Below are 25,642 nucleotides of genomic sequence, written 5' to 3' on the forward strand. Positions count from 1 at the left end.
TCCAAAGATTTTCATCTTTCAAAGGAAAAAAAAACCCAACCCAAAACAAACAAACAATCAAACAAAAAAAAAAAGGCAAAACAAATAAAAAAAAAAACAACTCAATTTGATATAAATAACTTGCACTGGACATTTTAAAACTTTCAGATTTTAATTACACATAAATAAATATATACAGATTTAGAAGAGTTCCGTTTGGCCTGGTTCAAGTTCTGCTCCTTGTGCTTTATTTATTATTATTATTATTATTATTATTACTAAATTTAGAAACTTGTGTGCTGTTATCTGTGGGTTGTGGAGTTTTATTTAGTCCTGGGTTTAACTTCACCTGCCTTATCCCCAGCCAGGAGGGCAGCGGTGGGGGCACTCCCCTTGATCTGCCCTGGGACCCGTTGGCTGTGGTGTGGTTGTTCCTCCCTCGTGCCGTGGCTTTGGGGCTCCTCAGCCCACAGGAAAATCCACAGTGAGTCTCAGTTTGAAGCTGTAAACAAAGCCTGGACCTGCTTTAAATCCACAGCAGTTCTGCCAGCAGTGTTCCTTGGCCTGGGCTGGGGGGAAATGGGAAGGTTCCAGCCTCAAAACCAGCGGATAAATCCAGGTAGAGCCAGGGCTGCTCCTGCTCTGGGTCTTGCACTGATGAGGCTTTTTGCTCTTTCCTCTCAGTTTTTCACTTGGAACAAATTCCAGGATTTCACTATGTTTTTATTTAAAAAAAAAAAAGCAAAATAAAATCAAATTGCACATGACTTGTCTTCCTGCATCCACGTTACAAAACAAAAAAAAAAAAAAAGGCAAAACCCCAAAGCCACCAGCCTGGCTTCTCTCAGCCTCACTACGTTCATTAGCACTGTTTTCTTCTCAAATTCTTTAAATCTTCCTTTTTTTCCCCGTCTGTTCTTTCTTTGCTTTATGACATCCAAACTCAGCAGTTCAGGAACAGTGCTGTGGGTCACCTTTTTCCCCCCGTGGAGCCAGGGGAAGCTCCCACGGCGGGGAGGCAGCGCTGCAATTTCGTTATTTCCGATGCTTCACCTCCTTGTCTGACGCTTTGGAGTCCCCGGCCGTGTGCCCGTTGCCCGTGCTGTTGAGGAATATTTTATCCAGCCCCTTGAGGGACTCCACCAGGTAGTTCTGGAAGGCGGTGAGGGCGGCGCAGATGGCAGGGCCCCCGAAGCCGTGGGTGATGAGGCTGAAATGGGTCAGGCAGCTCTGCACGCCCGGCTCCAGGATCAGCGAGGGGCGGCTGTTCCCCAGCGGAGAGCGATCCTGGGCGATCAGGTCTGCAAACTCCTTGCAAATTTGCCTGTAAAAAAGAGAGGTTTGGTCACTGGGATGCTGCGGGACACAGCCATGGGATCACAGAACAGCTTGGGTTGGAAGGGAGGTGAAAGATCATCCAGTTCTGGTGTGGGCACCAGGTCGCTCAGAACTTCGTCCAACCTAGCGTGAAAAGTGCATGTGTTTTATGACTGCCTTTTCACAAATATTAAAATGAATATTATATGTGTTGTGTTAGGAAGTGATGCTGTATTAATTCTCTTAAGTGCTGTGTTAAATATAGGTTTAGGTTATAAAAGTTGTTAAAATAGAAAGGATGCTATGTAGGATACTTTTTTTAAAGAAAGGACTCACACCAGATAGCAGCCACAGGACACCTGAATCTTTCAGAGAAAGGGAATTTATTGCCTTCTTATCAGAAGAAACGAACTTCTTCCTGCCTCAAAGGTGCTGTTAGGATTCAGAGGAAGAAGTTGGCACTGACCAGACAGAATCCTGTGTTTGAATGGAATTTATGCATCATGTATGAGGTGTATGAATATACAACAGGCTGTTGCTTTTAAGGGTTAAACCTTTGTTAACATGGGTCCTTTTTCGGGTTTATGCTGCCCAGAAAAGATACCTGGACTGCCCCTAACTCTTTGTATTTGTTGTCTCATATTGTCCTAATTCAAATTGTCCAAATTATTATTACTCTAATTGTATTACTATTTTTATAACCATTTTATTACTATTAAACTTTTAAAGTTTTAAAAACAAGTGATTAGTGTTTTTAACACAAGCATTAAATGCTTTCAGGGACATCCACAACCTCCATGGGTGCATTTTGGGGTTCTTTTCCTGTTCCCTGCCTCAACAGCCACCTCCCCATTGGGAATTTTTGGCTCCAGCCTAGGGAAAGCCACTGAATGCAGAACTGGAGCCACAGCTTGGAAAGGGCACATGAGGCAGTACCAAAATGCTCTCCAGGGCTGGATTACCCTCTCCCATGCAGGGACAAACCCTCAAATCCCTACAGGCCATCCCCCTTGCTGGACACCTTCCTTCCCCACAGAAAAGCAAAGTCTGGGGGCTAATGCTGAACCCATCTCTTCCCTGTGGGAATTCACAAAATCAGAGGTTTTGGGAAAGCTGCAAAAGGCAGGCCCCAGAGAGAGCAGAACTGTGACTGGAGCTAAGCAGCAGCCGTGAGATTGGTCAGCAGAAAAATTATTTAAACTGTAGAAAAGCAAGGACAAATAGAACAATGGTCTGTGTATTAATGCTTGTCTAGAATAACTCTCTAAGCTCCAGAAAAGTTTATCTAGAGAGATATTAGGAAGGTTGAAGCTTCATAATGGAGCTCAGTGCGTTGTGTTTTAAGGCTCACGAGCAGGTATTGTATTTGAAATAAGCAAGCATTGTTTAACCAAAGGTACCTGTGCTTACAGTGGTTGGATGGAACCACTGTCAATGTGCTTTTGCTTTGTGTGATTGGTCAAAAAACTTTTTAAGTGAGTTGTAACATTGAGTTTTTGGTCTGCTGCCTGGGATGTGAGCTGGTGGCACCTTCCCATTGTCATCACCATGTAGTGAGACTGATGCTGGAAAATAAAACAGCTCAAGGCACCTTCCCCAGCAATCCTGTACCATTTGTGATTCGTAAATAACGCCCTTGCTGGCGATATTCCCCGCAGAAAAGCAAAGTTTGGGGGCTCATTCTGCCCTGCCAGGCTGCAGATCCCCAGTGCCCCAGTGGCTCCCTGCCCTCTGCACTCACTTGGTGGCCAGCAGCATGTTTTTCCTGGTGTGGAGCTCCGTGGGGTCGGAGTGCTGCCGGCACAGGTACTCCGCTGCTGCCTTGGCCGGGAACTCGGTTTCACAGACGTAGCCAAAATCCCGGGCCAGGTGAATGGCTTCACCTGAGAGCAGGACAGAGGGACATCAGCACTGTGCCAGCACCAGTGGCACTGGGAACTGGGAACTGGGAACTGGGAGGTGGGAACTCCTGTAGAGCTTCAGAACCATTGGGGCTCAGTTCTGGTGGCACTGGCGCCCTTCCCTGTCTCAGTGGCCACCCAAGAGCTCTCCCCAACTTCATCTCTTGCTGCAGAAACACCACTGAGTTTCTTATTCTCATCTGTAAATTAGTCTGTGTGGGCCAGATAAGCCAGTGCCAGCTCTAAACAGCACCTGGGTCCTTCCTTTACTACATTTTACCAGAGCATCAAGGCAGGGCTGGCCTTGGAGCAGGGTGAGGAGTGACTCTGGGCACCTGCTGCAAAAGGAAGGACAGCAGAGGCATTTCTTACTTGGGAACACCCCCTGCTGCATCTTTCCCTGCTTCCTCCCAAATTCCCTACTTCTTCCCAAATTTCCTGCTTGGCCTCCCCAGATTGAGAAGAGATTGAAAGGGAAACTGGAGGGTCAGAGAGTGACCTCAGCAGGGCAGGAGGAAGGAGGAGGAGGAAGAGGCAGGAGGAAGGGAAAGGAGGAAGGGAAAGGAGGAAAGGAAAGGAAAGGAAAGGAAAGGAAAGGAAAGGAAAGGAAAGGAAAGGAAAGGAAAGGAAAGGAAAGGAAAGGAAAGGAAAGGAAAGGAAAGGAAAGGAAAGGAAAGGAAAGGAAAGGAAAGGAAAGGAAAGGAAAGGAAAGGAAAGGAAAGGAGCAGGAGGAAAGGGCAGGAGGAAAGGGCAGGGGGAAAGGCAGGAGGAAGGGTAAGGAGGAATGAGCAGGAGGAAAGGGCAGGAGAAAAGGCAGGAGGAAGGAGGGGGAGGAAGAGGCAGGAGGAAGGGAAAGGAGGAAGGAGCAGGAGGAAAGGGCAGGGGGAAGGGAAAGGAGGAAGGGAAAGGAGGAAAGGGCAGGAGGAAGGGACAGTGGGAAGAAGAAGAGGAAGGGAAAGGAGGAAGAGGCAGGAGGAAGGGAAAGGAGGAAGGGAAAGGAGGAAGGGGCAGGAGGAAAGGGCAGAAGAAAAGGGCAGGAGGAAAGGGCAGGAGGAAGGAGGAGGAGGAAAGGGCAGGAGGAAGGAGCAGGAGGAAGGGAAAGGAGGAAAGGGCAGGAGGAAGGGACAGTGGGAAGAAGAAGAGGAAGGGAAAGGAGGAAGAGGCAGGAGGAATGGAAAGGAGGAAGGGCAGGAGGAAGGGACAGGGGGAAGAAGAAGAGGAAGGGAAAGGAGGAAGAGGCAGGAGGAAGGGAAAGGAGGAAGGGAAAGGAGGAAGGGGCAGGAGGAAGGGAAAGGAGGAAGGGCAGGAGGAAGGGACAGGGGGAAGAAGAAGAGGAAGGGGCAGGGGGAAGGGGGTTGCATCCCCCACAGGGCCCTCGGGCTGGACGTGCAGGCAGCGTATCCATCACCCCGTGGAAATGCCCACCCATTGATGGCATTGATCCATCTCCAGGCGTCCCCGTGGAAATAATCAGAGCTGATGGCCATTGATCATGCCCAGCACCCGAAATCCCGCTCGGGCAGGCAGAGCTAATTTGCCTTGCCCCCCTGCTGCTCACGTGTATTAGGCCATCCATCCTAAAGCATTAACCCAGATCCCAGCCCAGCCTGCCCAGCTCAGGCTGTGGAGCCCTGACACAGGGAAGTGTCTCTGCCTCCCACACAACAACAGCACTTTCCACTTCGTCTCCTCCTCCAGAGAAAGAGCAAATAAGGTAAACCCAAAGAATCAGAATTGCAATTGTTTGTGTGTTAAAAAAACCAAAAAACAGTCAGAAAGGAACAACTACTGAAAAACTGATACTGGGATAATAAAAGAGAGCTGAGTGGCCTCATGTCAGAGCCAGGATTTATTTCTTCCATGACTGTGTGAGTAGCTGCACATTTTAATGTGTTTTAAAGGCAGTTTGGATGCTGGATTAGAGAGGTGCCAGGGGGAACAGGACACTCTGGCTTTAGTGTTAAAGACACATTGAGCCAGATCCTGAGGAGGAGAGCACACAGAGGGCCATGGTGGGCAGCAAGAGCCTGGCTGAGGGCAAATCTCCTCCCAGGAGCTTAGGGACATTTCTGGAGTGGAAATAGAGCCCTGCTGCTCCCCTGGGTTCCAGGCTGGAGGTGCTCTCATGGAGCATTTGCCCCAGAGAGGGTGGATTGCTTGGTGCGCATGGTGAGGACTTCCAAGGGAGATGTTTCTACCTGGTGCTCCCTGGGTTCTCCAGGAATATCCTCCCCATCTCTATGAGTGGCTGTGGGTCAGTGTAAGAAAAAATATTTCATTAGCACTCAAGACCCCATCCATATTGACTCTTTTAAATAATTAGGTCTCAGGGAGGCAGAGGGGAGAAAACAAATTAAGCCAAGACAGCAAATGTTCAGGGAAGAATGTGTTTGGGGCAGAGAAGGACAAACCAGTTTGTGTCTGCTGGGCAATGGCAGTGCAGCAGCACCTTCCTCTGGGTGAAACATCCCCTGGTTCCATCGTGCTTACAAGCAGGAGGAAATTATATCCATCAAACACACACGGCACCACTCCTATTTACTACGAGCTGGGAAGCAGGAACCAAAACATCAGCAGCCACTTGAAATCAAACTGTATATTTCTTCCTTCCTTTCTTTCCTTCATTCTTTTCTTTCTTTTCTTTTCATGGAAATCAGCCTTTCACTCGGCACAACCAACTGCCCTGGGTAACAACCTCGGCCTAATGAAGCGGGTCATTTAATTTGCTGGCGACAATGGAGATGATTTTCTATTCAGGATCCCAAGGCAGCTGGGCAGGGACACAATGGATTCCTGAGCTCAGAGGGAGGCAGAGCAGTCATTCCATTTGTTTGCATCCCCGTGTGCTTTTCTCAGAGGCAGCATCATCATTTCCATGGTGGGGAGAAGTAAGAGGGGAGGAAACGATGGAGTCAGGCAGGGGCACCTCACATGTCTGGGCAGGGCAGCACCTTTTCCATGGCTCTGAGGGTGGCAGCTCCACACCTGAGCTCCACCTGCAAAACCTCAGAGCAGTTGGACATCTCCTTGGTGTCTCACCCATTTCCTGGAGCAGGGAAGGACTTGGATATGGGGCATTTCCCTTTTACAGGTGACATGACCCGGACCTGAGCTTGGGCACGGTTGGAAGCACCTGAGCTGCGCCTTAGGTGGGCACACGGGGCTGCAGGGCAGCTGGGAAATACTTAGCAGCTTTATTCAGGATTTTTTTTGTGTTTGGGCTCTGTGACCCAACTGTCAAAAAGAGCTCAAAGACATGAGGGATGCTCTGAGTCCAAGCCAGAAGGATGCTCACATTCCTGCTTGGCACCCATGAAGAGCCCTTTTCCATGGGCCACACCTGATCCAGCAGAAATAGCTGAGTTTTGAAATAAAGACATGGAAACATAGACTAGAATGGTTTGGGCTGGAAGAGACCTTAAAGATCATGCAGTTCCAACCTCCTACCACAGGCAGGGCAAATGTGCTTGGACATTTTCTAGGACATTTGCTGCCTTGGTTTCATTCGTGTTCTGCCCGCTGCCGTCCCAAGAGTCTGCTCATTTAAAAGGACACATTCTTGAATCAGTGTGGAGGCTTACACAGGGACATTGCAATGCTCATTCAGTGGTGACCACTCCATATTTTAAGAGTTCTGGTTTGTGGAAAGCTGGAAATTAAGGGGATGGAAGTTTTGGCACTCCGCCCTCCATGGAGGCACTCTTACCTTCCACGAGGGATGTGAGCAGGGTGACGTTGGCAGCTTTGCGCCTTCCTGCAGGTAGATTTAATCCAATTTTCTCTAACCTTTCCCTTAAACACCGACCCCCATTTTTTGATTTGGCTCTGGAAAGAGAAAACAGACGGAAAATAAATTTCCATGTAATTCATGTTGAAACAACCATAATCCTAATTTAAGCTTTGAGGTTTGAAAGGAAAGGAATAAAAAGCAATAAAAATACTATCCCTTGATGTGCCACACACGTCAGAATTTCTCATCTCTTTATCCGAGGCAAGAGCTGGTGCTGAACACAGATCTTACCTGCGGAGGACCCCGCCGAGGAGAGAGGCGTTGAGACACTCGGGGGGCGAGAGCCTCCTCTGCACCTCCCCGACCGTCACCTTGTACTTGGAGGTGGAGCTCAGCAGGGACAGGCGGCCGGGCACGGAGCAGAAAACCTCGTTGGGGTTGGTGACGCCTCCGATGAGGCCGTCCTTGCTCATGGGCAGCGCGGGGATGGTGGCGCCGTTGGCCTTGGAGGGGATGGGCACTGGAGACAAGGGACAGGGAGAGAAGAGGAGATCGTGGCTGAGAGACCTGAACACTCCAGGCAGCTCTGCAGCCCCTCCCAGACAGCGGCACGGCTGCTGGGGTGTCTCATCAGCCCCTTGTTTTCCTCAATGAGAGAAGCGAGGTGGGGTGATGAAACTAAACTAAATAAAGGTTGAAGGAAAGGAAGAAGCCTGGACGCTGCCTTTGCCTGCATTCCCACACCTCCCAGCCCAGCTGTAATTAAAGCCAAGGTTTGGGCTGGTCTCCTGAGCATTGTCATAGTGTGGATGGCTGGACCTGTGGCCAGCTGCCCTCCCTGTCCCCTCTGGGTGCTCCGTGGAGTTGAGAGGCCGGGCAAAACGTGGCTGGTCCCATGGCCAGGATGCCAACCCTCTGCAGCTGCAGCCCAGCTCAGTGCCAGCACCCACCAGGCAGGATCAGCCACCTCCATCCCCTGCCCCAAGCCCAGGAGCTGCTGGGCTGGCCGAGAGCTCTGCTTCCCTTATGTGCCCACGGGAACCAGGGGAAAGAGTTCCTCTGCCTTCAGCTCTGGGATTAACCCCACAAATAGCCACAGCCCTAAACTTTCATCATCCCGGGCTTAAAGGAAGCTTGAGAAGATCAGACCCAAATTAATCCAGCGCAAACTTCCCTTTGCTTAATGGGCAAAAGTCAATTAGCACAAGGTTAGGCAGGCACTGGTAACTGCAGCATCTTGTTGGGCCCATGGCACCACACCAGGGTAAAGGGGCTCAGTTTTCCCATTTGTCATCCCATAAGAAACATTCCTAGATGCAATAAAGGTTTGTAAGTTAAAACTGTAGGTGAAACTTGTGCCAAATCTCTTTGGATTTATGCTCTGAAATTAATAACTAATTTAACTCAGGGAGAAAAAAGCAGGTTTTGAAAGAATCCAAAGATAATTTCAGCCCTGCCATTCTTTGTGCTTCCTCAGGAATGACTGTTCCACAGTCAGATGGCTCCTGCAAGCAATGCAGCAGTGACTGCCATGGTTTATAAAGGAAATAAATAGGGCCAAAATGAAACAGCAGCCCCAGGATTAACCAGGGAGGGTTCATGGACCTATGAGGGGGCTCTTACAATTGGCATATTGTAAATCCAGCTCAACCACTCGCTAGCATGGCAATAAAAATCAGCACATGCTCCATAAAAATGACTCATGTCTTAAGGCTAAGGGATGAACGGAAAGGAGCTGAGGGAAATGGAGTTTCCTCCCAGCACAAAACTTTCACAAAGTCAGGGAGCGAAGGGCAAGATGCACCAGTGCCCTGCTGGAGCTGGCAGCTGTGTCAGTGTTTGCCAGGGCTGAGGCTGGTCTGGGGCAGAACAAACCACAGGAACATCCCCCTGAGATGTAGGAAACCAGAGCTATTTCCAGGAAGGAGCAACTTCAAAGCTTTCCTCCGCAGTCCCAGAACAGGTTAGGTTAGTCTCCAGGGGATCCCTTAAAACCAGAAGTCAGAGCGTGGTTTGCAAATACCCGTGCAGTGCTGCTGAGCTGAGAAGCCCTGCAGGGTCTCAGTGATGGGTTCTGCTGCAGAAAGGGCCACCCCCAAACCAGACTCCCCTGGGGAGCAGGTGTTGCTTGTAGAGTGCTGCGAAGAGCTGTGTGTGACTGATCCACTCTGGATTTTATTTGGGTACATCCGTGCATGCCTGTGTTCATGCCATGGCTGCACTCAAGCTGCATGCGTGGCCAGGGATCTGCACACACCCAGGGGACAGCAGAGCCATGCAGGGACAGGGAGAGGGCTCGTGCCTCACCACACATCCATGGGGAGGAGGCAAACCCAGCTGGGACCAGTGTGGCTTAACACCAGAGCCTATGGAGAAGGGTGGGACACAGCTCTGGGTTTGCCAGGCAGCGACAGGGAGGCACGGGTGATGTTGATGCGCAGCATGGAGACACACAACACTTGGGAAACACGTACTGGAGGCTTTAGGAATGTCAGAAACAAAGCCCTGGGAAGCTGTGCCCTGGAGCTGACTGCTGTGGCGGGCGAAGCCCAGCACAGCTGGCTCAGCCCAGCTCCGTGCCACGAGCAAACCAGGCAGGCACCAGCACTGAGCGTGGGTTTGGGCACTGCTCATCTGCCTCAAAGCCTCAGCCAAGGCCACATCCCCGTCACTTGGGGCTGTGCAGGTGTGGGACAGGGCCGTGTCACGCAGAGCTTGTGCCCTCACGGGGGACGTGAGGGAGGCATGGAGCAGGCAGCAGTGCTGGGAGCTGGGCCCTGGAGTCCTGCAGCAGCGCTTCAGCCATTAGACAGCATTGCCTCAATACAACAGGAATAAACAAAGCCACATTCGCCATTAATCACGAGTTATTGTTGTTGAGCCTCACCTGCTGCTGTTTGCCTGGTCTGATCTGCAGCTTGTTTGCCCATAAACATGCTGCAGGAGGGAGACAAGCTACCATTAAAGCCTGACAGCTTTGTTTCCTTGGCTTTTGGGGAACCAAAATTGTCTCTTGTCATCTGAGTAAACCAAAAGTCCCCCTCGATCTTCAGCTGCTGCTTCCCCGCTCCCGCAAGCAGCAGGTGATCGGAGCACCTGAGCCAGCCTGCAGACAAGAAGGAAGCATGAGAGAGGAGCGGGCCGGCAGCCCCGCGCCCGGCACCGACCCCCTGAGCCCCGGGCTGCTCCCACAGCCGCCTGCCAGGGCTCAGCCCGGCTCCGGGGCAGGGCAGAGACCCCTGGGGCAGAGCAGAGACCCCTGGGGCAGAGCAGAGACCTTCGAGGTGCAGGAGAGACCCTTGGGGCAGAGCAGACACACTTGGGGCAGAGCAGAGACCCTCGGGACACAGCAGAGACCCCTCGGGACACAGCAGAGACCCTTTGGCGCAGAGCAGAGACCCCCTCGGGGCACAGGAGAGACCAGAATTGTCTCTTTTGTCATCTGAGTAAACCAAAAGTCCCCCTCGATCTTCAGCTGCTGCTTTCCTGCTCCCGCAAGCAGCAGGTGATCGGAGCAGAGCAGAGAAACTTCAGGGCTCAGGAGAGACCCCTCGGGACACAGCAGAGACCCTCGGGGCATAGGAGTGACCCTCGGGGCATAGGAGAGACCATTGGGGCAGAGCAGAGACCCTTGGGGCACAGGAGAGACCCTTTGGCACAGGAGAGACCCTTTGGCACAGAGCAGAGACCCCTCGGGACACAGCAGAGACCATTGGGACACAGCAGAGACGCTTCAGGGCACAGCAGAGACCCTTGGGATGGAGCAGAGACCCCTTGGGGCAGAGCAGAGACCCTCGGGGCAGAGCACAGACCCCTCGGGGCAGAGACAGGGTCTGCACGGTGAGTTTGAGGCACTGAACAGCCCTGATGTGAGCGCGGATTGCGGCGCCTCGGGCACAGCAAGGACCTGAGAGCCGCCCGTGTGGGATGGAAATTCTCATTGTGTCACTGCACACACATCCCTGCTATGGATCTGCCACAGGACACACCCATTTTTGGCATCACCTCTCCCTCAGGGACCCGGCTCTCCCTCCCTCGTCCCCCTGGCAGCAGCTCGGGCAGGGTCAGGTCCCACTCCTGCCCATGGAAATACAGAAACACATCCCAGAGATGCTCGTGCACACCGTGACACACCAACACGCTGCAAAGGCTGATGAGGAAGGGTTGGATGCTGCTGCCCAAACAACCACAGCTCCAGCCCTGCCTGGTGAGCAGGATGGGGCACCCCTGGGTCACCCCAGCCCACCCCAGGAAGCTACAAATGGCACAAGTGGGAGTTTGGGTTGATTCAGCCAAAGAAAGGGGAAGAAGGAGACCTCAGACCTTTAAAAACTGCTCAGAGCACTCCTGGGGAATGCAAGGTCCTCTTTGTTATCTGTTCTTACTATTTATCAATTATTATTTATTGATGCTTGATTGCTTCACTCTGTCCTTCTCCTTTTCTTAAACTGCATGGCTTTTCTGAGAGGGTTTTTCCCATGGAATTTTTTTTTTTAATTCAGATTATTCTGCTACTTCTAAAACAGCAAATTCAGGTGAGCTTGGCTGCAGATTTCAAAAACTGAAGCCCCTGTGACACATTTTGACCTGCCCTGGGGATGCTGCAGGTGGGCAGTACACAGGTAAGCACTGACACAGGTCAGAGCGGTCAGATCCGAAAGGGAAAACAGATTTTGGAATAAGGTTGTGCTGGCAGACCTCAAAGGGCTTCACACACTGCTGATCCTCAGTGCAGTGCAGGTACAGCACCAGCCACAAAGCCATTAACTCACTCCTGACTCAAGGCAGCTCCTGAAAACTGAGGCACAGAGCAAGTTAAATGATTTACCAGAGCTCAGGAACGTGGGCATGATGTGTGTGTGTGCAATTCCAGTCTGTGGCAATTGCCTTTCTAAGCAATCCAGGTTCAGCTGATGCCCAAGTGTTGGGAAGTGCTGTGCTGCAGGCTGGTTACACACAGCCTCTGTTTTCCCAGCTCTGGATTTTCTGTAGGAAGCTGTGAAATCGAGCTGTTTGTCACTCCATCATCTTGGCTGCTGGAGCTGTGGAGGTTTGGAGAAGGGCAGCATGGCAGCAACAGCACACAGCAGAATCTTGCTGAGTGTGGGGAGGGAAATGATCCCCATTTCTTCTGTACACCTCACAGGGAGCGTTTCCATCAGACTCAGCCTCTCACTGCAGCCCTGAACCTCACAGGGCAGGTGCCATTTGCAATCTGTTCTATTCCAGGTGTGTGTGAGCAGCACTGGAGAGACACAAACTCCCAGAGGGTCGCTTGGAGCAGGTACCCATGACTCCATCCTCCCTGTGAGCCTCAAGCTTTGTGATCTCCCATCAGAGGAGCCTTTTGTGTTCAGTCAGCTCTGGTTTGTCTTTAAAACACACCCTGGTGTAACTGTCAGATAATCACAGAATCACAGAAGTTCAAGGCTGGAAGAGACCTATAAGATCATCAAGTCCAGCCCATGTTCTAACTGTTCAACTAGATCATGGCAGCAAGTGCCACATCCAGTCTTTTTTTGAATTCTTCAAGGGTTGATGACTCCACCACCTCACTGGGTAAATGATTCCAGTATCTGACCACTCTTTCTGTGAAATATTTCCTTCTTAATGAACCCCCACAACTTCATTTGCTGTGGCTCAAAAAACCCTGATGCAGAAAGAGATTTCAAACAAGCCTTGGTGTCCAAAACTACCAAAGGTTTCATCCCTTGGCTTCCCTGAGCTGCAGAACACCCTGCCTGCCTGGGGTTATCTCTTTGTATCTGGCACAGCCAGAACGAAATTGTGTTGTGACACAGGACAAGTCACCATCCCAGTGTGGGCTTGACTGTCTCCAGCAACAAATTGCAGATAATAATACAATAATGTCTACCTGGGAGGGATGTTATGGTACCCAATTAAAACTTTCCAAGCAATCTCTGGTGGGAGATTTCTCCAGGGGAGAAGTCCTTGGGTGTTGAATGCACCAGGAGGAGCTGGTCCAGCCCCTGAGCACGGGATGTGATGATGCCCCTCGGAGCAGACAGGTGTTGGGATCCATAAAATTAGAGGGTTTTGAGAAAGTCACAACAGGTAATGGAAAGGCAATTCCATGAAGAACAGGAGTCCCACACCTCCAGCGATGCTGCAGCCCATGGGATGGGATGTCACAGCTTTGAATCCCTGAGGGGTTTTCAGGAGGCAGCCGGGAGAAAGATAAAACCGCGGCTGAGTGGATTGCTCAGCTGTGAATCCAGAGAATGGAATAAGGAGCCTCATTCCTTCAAAGTGTCCCAAAAGAAAGCGCAAAATTTCTGCCACTTCTGGCTTGCAGATCCTTTAGCTTTTAAGTTTAAGAGGTTAAAAAAAAGGAGCAAAACAAACCCATCCTTCAAATGCTTTTACCTAGAAAACCTTGGAGAATTTCCTGCTTTTGCACAGTGAAATCCAGCACGAGCCGATCCTCCTCCTCTTCCTCATCCTCCCTCTCCCGCACGCTCCGGGCTGAGGATGCTCCATCCCTCAGCTCCTGCATTCCTTCTCCTTCCTCATATTTGTTCACCAAAGTCTGTGGGTGAAATTACCATTGTGATTCCTGGAAATGGGCACTTTGAAATGTAAATATTCGGTGAAAAAGGTGCAGCTGCAGCCCGGCTAAGTCTTCGGTGCGGGGAGCTCCTGGAGCCGGTGTCCGTGCCCAGGGCTGGCAGCAAAACATCGATTTTTGGGTTTAAGGGAAAAGAAACTTTGCCTACAAAAAGAGAAAAATACGAAGTACAGACTCGTTTCCATAGGAGAAATGCGCTGCTCGCTTGCAAAATTATCTGTAAGCAGGAAAAATTGTGGTACTTGGGAATTGAGTTGCTTATCGTGGTGTTGTTATTTGTTCTGTTCCATTTCCAGCTGGAGCTCGGGGTGCTGTAAGGGGAAAAACAGGTCCGGAGGGAACATGCAAATCGCTGCCCGTCCTACAAGTCTGTTTTCTTCTCTCTCCAGATCCACTGCAGGTAAATTCTCTTCCTCGGCCAGGCGGAATCCCTGAATATCGGAGCTTTTACTGCGACATCCCTTTAAAAGTGGGAGTGTGCTGCTGTGGAGGTTGCATTTTAAAGAGGTAGCAGTGAATCGCCTTAGGAGACAACCTGGGACAAAGCAATCGCTCATCTTCAGGCACAGCAGCTCTGTCTGCAGCCCCCACCAAAGCCCCTGAGCCCCCCGTCCCTCTCCAGACAGGGCTGTGATGTAAATTACAACATGGAGATACATATATAAAAAAATATCTGGATGTGGGTGCGAGCCAGGGAAAGCTGCTCCTGCCATCCCTTTTTCAGGGAGGAGGTGCTGCAGAGTTCAGCTGCACCAATTTCCCGGTGTTTCAGCAGAGAGGTATTTATGGATGGTCCAGGGAAGGAGGTCAGAGCCATCAGCTGTATTTCAAACGCGCACTCTGTAATTATCCTCTCTTCCCAGAGGGGATTATACAGGTATTCTCTTTATCTCCAATGCACAACCTGAACCAAGTCCCCCTGTCAAAGAGCCTCTCTAGGAACCGCCAGCACCGGCCTTTTCAAATGGAAGGATGGAAAGAATCTTGGTTTTATCTGTGGGTTTTCGAGATCGCTGCGCTCTGATAGGAAAATTAATCTCGGACCCTCAGAGGAGAGCAGGGATACAGCCTCAATCTATTCCCATGAGAAAGCTGATCAGGAGAGGTCCCATGCCTATGCAAAACTCCCATATTTAACATTTAGTTTCCCATGCAAATCCATTCATCAGGTTGGGAAGGAAATATGAAGTTGCCATGTGATATTAATTCCATTTTTCATTCTGCACCTCTGTTTGACCCAGTGAAGTCCCAGCCATGTGTCACTGCAGGTGTCTTCAGAGGAGCTTTGGGATGAATTGACAGAGCAGGAAGGTTCAGACTCCCCCAAATCCATGGGTACAATGGCTTGGGCAAGAATGGTCCCTGCTGAATACATCATGCTTTGATAAGAATGGCCAGCTGATATAATATTAAAATTTACTCAACCCCCTGTGCTCCTGCAGGACTTGGGAAGGGGACTAGAAAGCGCTTTGCAATTGATAATTCAGCCAATGCATTTTCTGCTTCACCATTTAGGAATGACTCGACCTCAAATATGCTGCTGTTCAGTTTGTCAGTTTTTTGGGAACTGCTCACAATTAATTTGTGGTGAGTTCCCACATGTTTCCTTTCCATGCTTCATTTCATGGAGTGGATTTTGCTGTCTGGGGAACCCTGATGTAACAGTCTGAGCAGTAACTGCAGAAACACTTCACTGGAAGGCACCAAACATCAATGATTAAAATGTCCCCCTAAATAGTAAAACTCAGGTGTCTGAACCTTTAAAGGGAATGAATGAAAACTATTTGGGTTCTGCTTTTGAGTGACAAAGTGTTTAGAGATATTTCCTGCACTGTTGGTTGGAAGCCACCCCGATGCAGCGACTTCATTGAGAAGTCAGTTTAATCTGGTAATTCACATTATTTCCATCCTCCTTGATTCTAAATTACTTTTTCTGAATCTGCAGCTATGCCTTTCCATACCTACAACTAGAAAATTAACCGTTTCAATTTCAGTTCAATTACTGAATAATTATTTAAAATTCAGTTCAAATTCTGCCGGTATAGAATTCACGTTTCACAGCACAAACTGGGCAGGTTTAGAAACGGGAGGCTGGAGAGCCAGGGGATTTAATCCAGAGGAATTGAAAAGCCACACTGCTGACACCAAGGGAAGTTCCCCATCCAATGTCACCCCTGGCTGTGCTGCAATGAGTGATCCCAGCCCCACACACCCCATAACTCAGCCTGCAGCATCAACCACCCCAAATTCACTCCTTTAGCAGCACAAACACTTCGGCGCCCAGTCTATGAGATCTTTGTGTGTTTAAACACATAATCCATTTCACAACAACATGCAGGGGAGCTTTTCCCTGTATTCCCTGTAGGTGCACCTGAATTTGTGTGGTTGGGATCTCCATAATCTAAAAGGGAAGAACAAAGCTGTGGCATCGCGGCGAGCGGCAGCCGATCCTGTGGAAGCCACTGCCAGGTTCCTGTCAATTTGTTAAATCTATTCAGGTTGTTGAAGGGCAAAAGACCATCCAGCAAAGATTAGACATGAATAATAATAGAAAAACTTCTTCCTTTTGTACTGAGCTCGCTGCCAGCCCGCCGTGCTGGCGGGGTTTCAGTCTGGGTTTGACCACAGCAACGTGAATCTCTCGGTTCAGCGGCTCCTCGGAGCTGCTCACCCACTGTCACAGCAAAAAAGGCTTTTCCTTTTACTTGCTCAGGTGCCCTGGGTTGCTCACACCAGCGTATTGCTGAGACAAACCCTCTGATGATGGTTTTTCGATGGCCACCCCATCTCTTGCTAACTGGGGTATTATGCTGGAAACCTCCCGGAGCGCCCTCGGTCAGATCCTCTGCTCGCACCTCTCCAGGCCTGGGATGGTGGCTCTGCTTTCTCCCACACATGTGGCCACTCTGGGGCTCCCAGGGAGCCCTGGGGACACCACCTGGGACCTGTCTGACCAGTCCGGAGGGAGCAGGGCCTGACCCAGTCCCTCTCTCGCTGGCGCCTCGGCACTCTGGTGACTGATGCCAGATAAATGCCTGAGATAGAGGGTGGGGAGACTCAGCCCGGCTGGAATCCCAAGCACGCACCACAGACACCGAGATGGATTTTTAAGCCACGAAGGTGAACCTGCTTCCAGCTCCCCTTGTCCTGCTCCAAGCCCCAAGCTCCTGCCATGCTGTGTTTTTGGGTTGTTTAATTGCAATGGGCACCTTGGGCTCTTTTCTAGCAATTCCCTCTCACTCCCATTCTCTGCCCTTTTCCCCCAAACCACAACCAAAGGGAAGGAAGAGCTGGGTTGGGGACAGGCCAGGGAGATGAGAGCTGAGCACGCAGAAGCATCACATCCAGATTTGTTAATTAGTTCCTCAATTAAGAATTAAAATAAACAAACAAATGGAAGGACAGCAAGAGTGAGTAATTCCCTGGATCACACAGGAAAGGGTGGGATGGTTTAGTGGTTAGAGCGCTAGTCTAGGACTTCAGAGAAATTCATTTAGGCTTCAAATAATTAAGAGAGATTGCAAACATTTTTTTTCTGAGATCATCTATCTTGGAATATTATTAAACCAGGAGGAATAATCTGTGTTTGCCTCTGCTCTGCTGCAGGTTTAGTGTGACCCTGGTCTGGAGTGACATTTATGGGTCCCTATGGGTCTTGCCCATGTCTGTGCTGCCCTGGGTGTGTGTCCTGATGGACCCCAGTGAGGCAGGGACCTGTGCTGTCACACAAATGAAGATCTTGGCACCACTTCCTTTGCAGGGACAAACACCACAGGTGTCACCTGGCCAAGGCTGTCCTGCTGCCACTCCACCTGCGGATGAAGAGGCCCCTGTGGGAGCCAGGGTAGTGATGTGACAGCAGCCACCAAACTGCAAAAACACCTAACAGCCCCCCAAAAAATGAAGGGAAAGGTGCTCCAGAGCAAGCCCGAGACATCTGTGCTGCTCTCTCAGAGCTGTCCATGGAGAAGCCTCACCTGAGGTTCTCCCAGAGCAGAGGTGCTGCTGCTTTGGCTCAAGCCACACGCCAAAAAAACAACCCAAGCTGGCTTTCCTGAACCTACCCTTTAAGAGTTGCTCTTTATTTCAAACAAAGAAAAAAATTCATTTAGAAACATCTAATTAAGCAGTAAGTCATGACAAGGTACATGAAACTTGGAGATAACACATGCCTGGGAGGCACCGGGGAGGTTGAGACAAAGCCCAGCGCCTTCACCAGTACTCGCGTGTGTTATCTCACATGAACACACACCTGGGCTTATCCTGGTGCAATTATAGGACATTAAAAATATAATTTTAATGGAGGAATGGTGATCTGGATGCAGTTCAGAGCGAAAACTTTCTTTCAAGTTCCTCTGTTTGATTCGTAGGTGTTCCTGCCGCGCACGGCGAGCGCGCGAGGGAGAAGCGGCAGGCTCGGGAGGTGTGACTGCGTTTTGAGGAGCTCTGCTCTATCTCCCGGTGTGTGCGAGGGCTTGTCCAAACTTTAAAGCATTCATGAGCAGCACTAAGGCAGCAAAACTTCCAGTCAAGACCCGGCTTGTCCCGGGTGAGCCCCTTTTCCTACTCAGGCAAACTGCTGCAGCAATGAGGCTGCAGAGATCTGGGAGGGCTCCCCAGTGAGCCCAGCACCCTGCAGCTGACTGGGAGCCAAGTACCTCCACCCATGGCCCTGGACAGTCCTGTAAAAGCTGTGTCTTCACAGCCCCAGGTGTTTTACAGCATGACCTCATTTATTACCTTGCTCGTCACAGGAAATGATGTTTATCTAATCTACCATTCTTTCAGGGTTTTTTTTTTTTTTTCCCCTCTGCCACATCTGGCTTCTTACATTTCTCACAGCTCGATTCCTCCTTGCACCGAAACAAAGGAGAAATGGCACTGCTGCCATCAGGCCAGTGCCCCAATCCCACCAGCCTGAAAAGAAGCTGAGAAGGTTCAAAACCTGGAGCTCGCGTGCGGTGGCGAGTGGATCTGAGGATCTCGGCCTTAATCTCCCTCCTCTGCTGCATTCCTTAGCAGTGACAGCTACTTCTTGCAATATTCCTGACTGTGGGCTCTGAGGCACAGCTTTCCATCTGCCTGTCCAGTATCCAGCCAAACAGGTCCACATTCCTGAGCAGAAACGCTCGCACTGCCCCTCGGAGCGGCTGGATGGAAACTGGAACAAGTCACAGACATCAGGGAGGGCGGCAGGAGCAGATCCACAGAAACGAGGGACAGTGGCAGCACCAGAGCCACAGAAACGAGGGACAGTGGCAGCACCAGGTCCACAAACACAAGGCGCAGTGGCAGGAGCAGAGCCACAAACACGAGGGACAGTGGCAGCACCAGAGCCACAAACACAAGGGACAGTGGCAGCACCAGATCCACAGAAACGAGGGACAGTGGCAGGAGCAGGTCCACAAACACAAGGCACAGTGGCAGGAGCAGATCCACAGAAATGAGGGACAGTGGCAGGAGCAGGTCCACAAACACAAGGGACAGTGGCAGCACCAGATCCACAAACACAAGACACAGTGGCAGGAGCAGATCCACAAACACAAGGGACAGTGGCAGCACCAGGTCCACAGAAATGAGGGACAGTGGCAGCACCAGATCCACAAACACAAGGGACAGTGGCAGGAGCAGATCCACAAACACAAGGGACAGTGGCAGGAGCAGGTCTCACTGCCCCAGCACAGAGCTGTGCGTGCCTGGGTGCCAGTGTGAGCCCACGCTGGTCACACCCTGCTCTGCCTCTACTCCGGGTTGTAAAATGCCACAGCCAAAACTCGTGCCCTCGAGCGGGTGCACCAGCCCCTGTGGCTCACCCTGCTCCTGCTGCCACAGGGCCCCAGATCTCCCCTGCCCACCTCCAGCAGGAGCCAGGGCTGCTCCCACACCCCAGGTGCCAGCGAAAGAGGTTTGTATTTTTCTTTGCAATAAAAAGGCTCTCCCAGAAGCTTTCTGCTGATCCCAAAAGGATGTGAAAGCAATAAAACCTCTCCTTATTTTACAACCAAGCCGCGGGATTTTTTTGCTACTGAGCACGACGACCTAAATGCTTGATTTCATAACCAGAAGGTCGCACCCTGCACCAGGAGCTCGGGACTTGCTGAGTCCCCAATTTTATGTCTGGGGGGGTCTCACAGCCAGACCTTGATAGCTGATCTGGGCAACTAAACATCAGGGCAGCAGGTGAGTGGAGCAGAAAATTCCTGAGCTGCAGATAGAGCCCCAACTGAACTTTTTCAGAGCTAATTTTAATGTTTCCCAGTCTAATATTTCCTGGTCTTATATAAATGCTTGGAAGGAAAAGTAATAATAATAATAATAATAATAATAACAATAATAATAATAATAATAATAACTCGACCACAAACAAAACAACAACAAAAGAAAGGCAAATAAAACAATTTCTGAAATACTGCTGGGAAAAAAGGGAGAATGAACAAATGGGGGTACAAGATATTCATAAATGCTCTGCTGCCCTATCCAAGATTTTCTCCATTTAATTCCCAAACGAAATCTATCACCCCATTTGTCACGACAGCACGGGGGGAAAGCTCATCCTCCGTTTTTCAGAATTATCACATCTCTCCGTGCTCCCAGCGAAATCCCAGCTCACCCACCGCGCCCCACAATCAAACCGGACCCTTCACCGGGGATCTCTCGGCGCCTTTCACCGCCCTGAGCGCCTCCAGCCCTGGGGATCACCACGGCGATAACGAAGCAGAGCCAGTCCCGAGGGCAGCGGTGGAAATGGGTGTTTGAGCTCCTGTTTCCAGCCGGGATCTGCCTCCCTGGGCTGCCCCCGAAGGGATGCGGGATGCGGATCCCGGGATGGGGGTCCCCGGATGGTCCCCGAGCCCTTTCTGGGGTGAATCCCCGCTTTTCCTCTCTATTTGTTTCGTTCAGAATTACCTGCAGCCAAGGGATCGGAGCGCTGCGGGCTGGGGAAAACACTCGGAGGGGGGAAAAGTGGCAAAGCACCGCATCTCCGAGATGCCCACAAAATCCCTGGAATTATATTAACGGCGGGAACTTTATTTGAGAAGGAAAAGGAGAGAAAACACACGCGGACAGGGATGCAGCATCTTCCCCGTCCGGGCGAGGGGACATCGGCAGTGACCCCCCTGCAGCAGGGATGTCCCCAAAAAGCGGGATGCGGGAGGGGACAGGCTGCGGGGACAGCGGGGGCTGCGGGCTCGTCCCTCCCGTTCCGGGCTCCGTCCGACCGGGCACTAAACGCGACTCCGAGGATGGGAGTTAAAAGGGAGGTTTGGGGCTTTAGGGCAGGTGATTAATATTTTGTTGAAGCAGGACAATAGTATCTGGTAACTAATTGGGCGAGATAAATCTGTTTCCACGCGCAAAGATTCCTATCAGGTTTCTGTGCGACGGCCATTCCGTCTGGAATTCCGGGGTTAATCGGTGTTTGGGGTCTCGGTGCGATTTAGGACCAAACTGCGCTTTTTGGGTTTAACCTCGCTCCCTTCAGAGAGGGGATTCTCGAACCCTGCTGCCCGGCCGCTCCCTCCGGCTCTTTCTGCCCGGGACCCGCCGGGAGCTGCCTCAGATGGATTTAATTTAATTTAATTTTATTTTTCCTGGGGTGTCATTCACCCTCAGGGGGCCCGGGCTCGGCTCTGGCCCCGCTGGGGCTCCAGAACACAGCTCAAAGCTGACAGAGCCGCGTTTTATACATTCTAAAAAAAATTAAATAAAGGCGAATGTAAAGGAATTTATTCCCCGGGCCGTGTGGAGGGCAGAGGGGTTTGATCCGGGATCCCCGGCTGCAGCTTCCATAATTTTTTCCGATTTCTTTAGAGCTGGACTCGCCCTTTTGGGAGCTTCCAGGGGCAGGGGAAGAGGAGCACTCCGGACCTCGTTCTCCCGATCCCTGATAGCGTGGAGGGTGATGGAGCAGTGCCGGGACAGAGCCCCGGTGGCTCCGTGCCGCCGCTTCCACAGGGGCTGCCCAGCTCCCCACCACAATCACGCTCTTGGCTTTGGATTTATCCGTTTCTCCAGCAAACTCGGAGCTTCGCGCTCCAAACACAGGAATAATAATAGGAAAAATTAAAATAATAATAAAGAGGGCAAAAACAGGGACGGAAAAGATGTATTAATACTAAAAAAAAAAAATTAAAATACCCAAACAAGAACGGGCGTGGAAGAACAAGTGTCCGTGAGCACAGGGGCTGCGGTTGAGATTTTTGCACCGTTCCTGCCTTCAGCCAGAGATATTTTAATTTTATTTTTCCTTTCTTCTTTTCTTTTCTTTTTTTTTTTTTTTTTTTTTTTTTAATTTTTCTTTCCAAGACTAGAGAACTAGAGAATCTTAAAGGGCAAAAAACCAGGCACTAAACAACGACAAATCCGCCTGATAGGAGATAAAAAATTCTAAGTAATGGCGCTTTTGGAGAAAGGAGGGGAAATACCTCATTGAACCATTATAACTCCAACCGAACTTCCAGACAAACATTCCCACTCCGGGATATTTCCCGAGCGTTCCGAGGCGCTCCTGCCCTGCCCAAGCCACCGAGGTAAGGTCGGTGCCGGCTCAGCTTCTTGCGACCATTCCTCCCTCCCGAATGTTTAATGAAACGCCTCTCCAGCGTTTCTGATTAAAGCTCAATTAATGCGGGTCATTAATGTCCCGCTGGCAGCCGCGCGTTCCTAGAACAGGTTTTTCTAGGGAAAGGGGATTCCGCTCCCCCCGGAACGACCGACGGCAGCTGGGGAGGAACCGCACGATCGGGAGGTTTTTCATGCATTTACCGGGGATCGGACGAGCACCGGGGCTGCAGCACCCACCGGCCCGCGTTACCGAGCTGTCCCGGAGGCTGCGGTTCCGTTCTGGTTAAACGCATCCTTCCCATGCACATGTTTTGTAAAAAATCGCGGGGAGAAGCCAAGAGCAGTGCTGGATATTCCATAGCAGGGATCGCCCCGAGCCCCGCGCCGGACGCTCCTCTCATCGCTCTCGCAACGGCCCGGCGGAAAATTTAGCGCAGAAATATTTTGGGGAGTTGGGCTGTTTACCCACCGGTTCCTTGGGATGTGGGGGAACAGATCAGGGTGCGGGGCAGAACCGGACGCGGGAGATCTCGGGGGTCGAGCGGGATGTCTGCCCGCAGCCCCGATCCCCGCTCCGGTCCCGGTGGGGAAGGCTGCTCCTCCCCTCCGGTCCCGGAGGAAAGCCTCGGTTCGGGAGCGGCTCACGGGGGTCTCCGCAGACCCGGGTTTTGCCGAGGTGGGATGCGGGACAGGCAGCACCTGCCCCAAAGCCGAGCCACTTCTCGCCTCCGTTAAACGCGTCCTTCCCTCGGTACCCGTCCCACCGAATGGTGCGAAGGGTCCGCGGCCCGCGTTGCCTCCGCCGCCGCCAGGCACGGGGCTCCGACCGGGAAACGGCGGGACCGGGAGCACCGGGAGCTGCCGCTGAGCACCACCGGGGCATCCCCGCGCTTTCCATGCAAACCGTACGCGGCCGCCGGCGGGCTGGGCCCCGGGGCTCACGGACAGCAGCGTCCGCCCCTCCGGGCCCTCCGGTACCGGGAGGGAGCGGCGGCCGCGGCGCCGCCCGAGGGAGAGCAGCGGGCCGGGGGGCGGGTGGGAGCGCTGGCCCGCCGGGACCCGCCGCTTTCGTTTTAGTCTCGCCGGGGACAACAGCGAGCCCGTCCCGACGGGCGGGGGTCAGCCCCGCGGGGGGACCCGACGCTGGGGAGCCCCGAGGGCAGGAGCGGGGCCCGGTCCGGTGCCGCTTTCCGCTGAGCCGCCGCGCTCTTCTTACCTTTCTTGATCACGGACTGATCGAGCAGGTTCATGCCGCCGTCGTCCACGGCCTGAAAGCACCGAGGGAAGGAAGAGCCGTCAGCCGGCTCCGGGCACCGGCTGCCCGGGGTGCGGGTACGGTCCGAGCCCCCCGCTGCCCCCGGCCAGAGGGAATTCTGAGGGCACGAACGAGCCCCAGTAATGGGAATCCCCGGCCCGGCGTTTGTGCTTGCCCGGGGGTACGAACGCCGTGGGGCCCGACTTGTCCCGGCCTGGAATCCCCGGTGGCACAGGCAGAGGGAGATCTGGTCCCGTCCCCGGGCAACCAACCCACCCCGGGCACCCTCCCGGTGCTCCCGCCGTCCCCCCGTACCTGGATGTCCTCGAGGCCGTGGTGGCCGAGGCCGTGGAGGCCCAGCGGGCCGTCGGCGAGGCCGTGGCCGCCGTCGGGCAGCCCGTGGAGCAGGCGGGGCACGGCGGGGTACTCGCGGCGAGGGTCGAGCCCCAGGGCGCGGTGCGTCTGCGAGAGCAGCCCCGGCTCGTCCTGCCGGCCGCGCTGCGGGGGCCAGGCCGGCTGCTGGTGCTGGTGCAGGGGGCTGAGCGCCGCGTACGGGTCCGCCAGGTGAGGGTAAGCGGGCTCCTGGCCCTGCGGGTACGGCAGCGGCGGCTGCGGGTACGGCGGGGGGAAGTAGGGCGGCTGGAAGTCGGCGGCGGGCGTGTGGCAGAGCGGCGGCGCCGAGCCATAGGGCGCCTGGTTGAGCGAGGGCAGCTGCGGCAGGCGGGCCCCGGCCGGCGCCCCGGGCAGCCCCTCGGCTCGGTCCTGCGGCGGCGAAAAGAGCGGCGGTGAGGCGGGCACGGACCCCCGGCCCCAGCCCCCGACCCCCCGTCCCGTCCCGTTCCGTCTCGCCCAACGCGTGCCCGTCCCGCACTCACCATGCCCGGGTAGCTGTGCACAAGCATCGGTGCGGGCCCGCGGCAAGCCCCGGGCGGGCCGGGCCCCGGGGGTGCCCCCGTCTCCGCCCCTCTATCCCGCCGGAGCGGCGTCTCCCATCGCCCGCCCGCTCCTCTGCGCCGGCCCCGACTCCATGCACGCCAGTTATAGCGGCGGGGGCGCGCCCGCCGCCCCGGGAGCGCGCGTCAGAGCGCGGGGACGGGGACGCGCCGCCCGCTCCCGCGGGGCCCCGACGGCTCCCGACAGCGGGCGCGGCGGGACGGCGGCGGGAGGCGGCCGGGGCGGGGGGCGAGGGGTACCCGCGGCCCCCCGGGAGCGTGGCTGGGGCTACCCCCGCGCCGTCGGGCGGCCCCGGTCCCCTGTCCCCGGTGCAGCACACCCTCCCCGCGGTGCCACCCCGGCTCCCCTGCCCCGGGCCTGAGGATCCTGCCGCGGAGAGCCCCGAGCGAGCCCCGAGGGTCGGGAGAGTGCGGGCGGCCTACGGGACTACGGCGATGCTCTGCGGTTTGACTTTATTAGCCCGAGCCGGGTGCGGGGCCCCTCCGGGAGCGCTGTGAGGGCCCCGGAGGCAGCCGCGACCTCCCGGGAGCGGGGCCCGGGGCCGGTGCTGCCGGGAGAGCTCGGGGCTCCTCCCGGGGCGCTTCACCCTCCTCCCCGACGGGGAGCGGGGAGCTGCATCCCGGACTGGGGACAGCGAGAATTGTCTGGGGATGCTCCGGGTCTGGCTCCCTGCCCGGAGAGACGGACGGGAGGACGGGCGGCGAGCGCAACAGAGCCAGGGGAAAACGGGGAGCACCGACGGGCAGCGTGCCTGCCTCTGCGCCCTCCTCCATCCCTCCCTCCGCCTCCCCGTCCCTCCCTCACTCTCTGTTTGAGCCCTCCCTCCGGGGCAGGACGAGGCGCGCCCGCAACACCGGGTCCCGGAGCGCGGCACCGGGCACGGGACACAGCGGGGCGAGCCGGGCAGAGTGACCCCAATGCCATCGCCCTTCCGCCGATATCACGGCCACGCCGGTCCCACGGCGGAGCGGCGATGCCCGACCCCACGGGCACACGCACGGCCTCGGCCGCTCGCGCCCCGGCACACACTGGCGGCACCGGACACGCGGTCACAGCTCCCCGTGGCCGGTGTCACCGCGGGTCCCCGCGGGCTCCCCGTGCCACCCGCAGGGCGGGACCTTCCATCGGCAGCGCGTGTTTTACGTGGGGCAGAGCACAAACCCTTCACCCCCAGCTTAGCACGCCGCGCTGTGTGATCGACATCAACAAACACAGCCCCACACTGCAGTTAATTTAATTCCACTCTTCCCGCCCCGAGCTACAGCTCCCTTCATTTTCATTTTTCCTCTGAATTCCCACAACTCAGACCTCTTTGATTTCCAGGTTTAATTAACAATGCTCATTAAATGAAT

General features: G+C 53.6%; 1 protein-coding gene across 1 annotated transcript; it reads right to left on the minus strand.

The window, feature by feature from the left end:
- Nucleotides 1-712: 712 nt before the first annotated feature.
- Nucleotides 713-24,238, minus strand: TFAP2E (transcription factor AP-2 epsilon). The gene is made up of 7 exons (XM_063177462.1): nt 24,212-24,238; nt 23,652-24,098; nt 23,298-23,349; nt 7,219-7,447; nt 6,904-7,022; nt 3,038-3,179; nt 713-1,303 (listed from the first exon to the last, which is right to left on the minus strand). The coding sequence occupies exons 1-7, from the start codon at nt 24,236-24,238 to the stop codon at nt 1,015-1,017; spliced, it is 1,305 nt and encodes a 434-aa protein (XP_063033532.1). The 3' UTR covers nt 713-1,014.
- Between the last annotated feature and the right edge of the window lie 1,404 nt (nt 24,239-25,642).

Source organism: Melospiza melodia, chromosome 27 (genome assembly GCF_035770615.1).
Source record: "Melospiza melodia melodia isolate bMelMel2 chromosome 27, bMelMel2.pri, whole genome shotgun sequence".
Lineage (NCBI taxonomy): Eukaryota > Metazoa > Chordata > Aves > Passeriformes > Passerellidae > Melospiza > Melospiza melodia.

Excerpts from the sequence above, each read along its gene's own strand:
- TFAP2E (XM_063177462.1), bottom strand. The coding sequence starts at position 24,238 with ATGCTTGTGCACAGCTACCCGGGCATG. Across the intron at positions 3,180-6,903 it reads GCTCACATCCCTCGTGGAAG|GTGAAGCCATTCACCTGGCC; the intron begins GTAAGAGTGCCT and ends TCCTGCTCTCAG. Across the intron at positions 1,304-3,037 it reads AACATGCTGCTGGCCACCAA|GCAAATTTGCAAGGAGTTTG; the intron begins GTGAGTGCAGAG and ends TCTTTTTTACAG.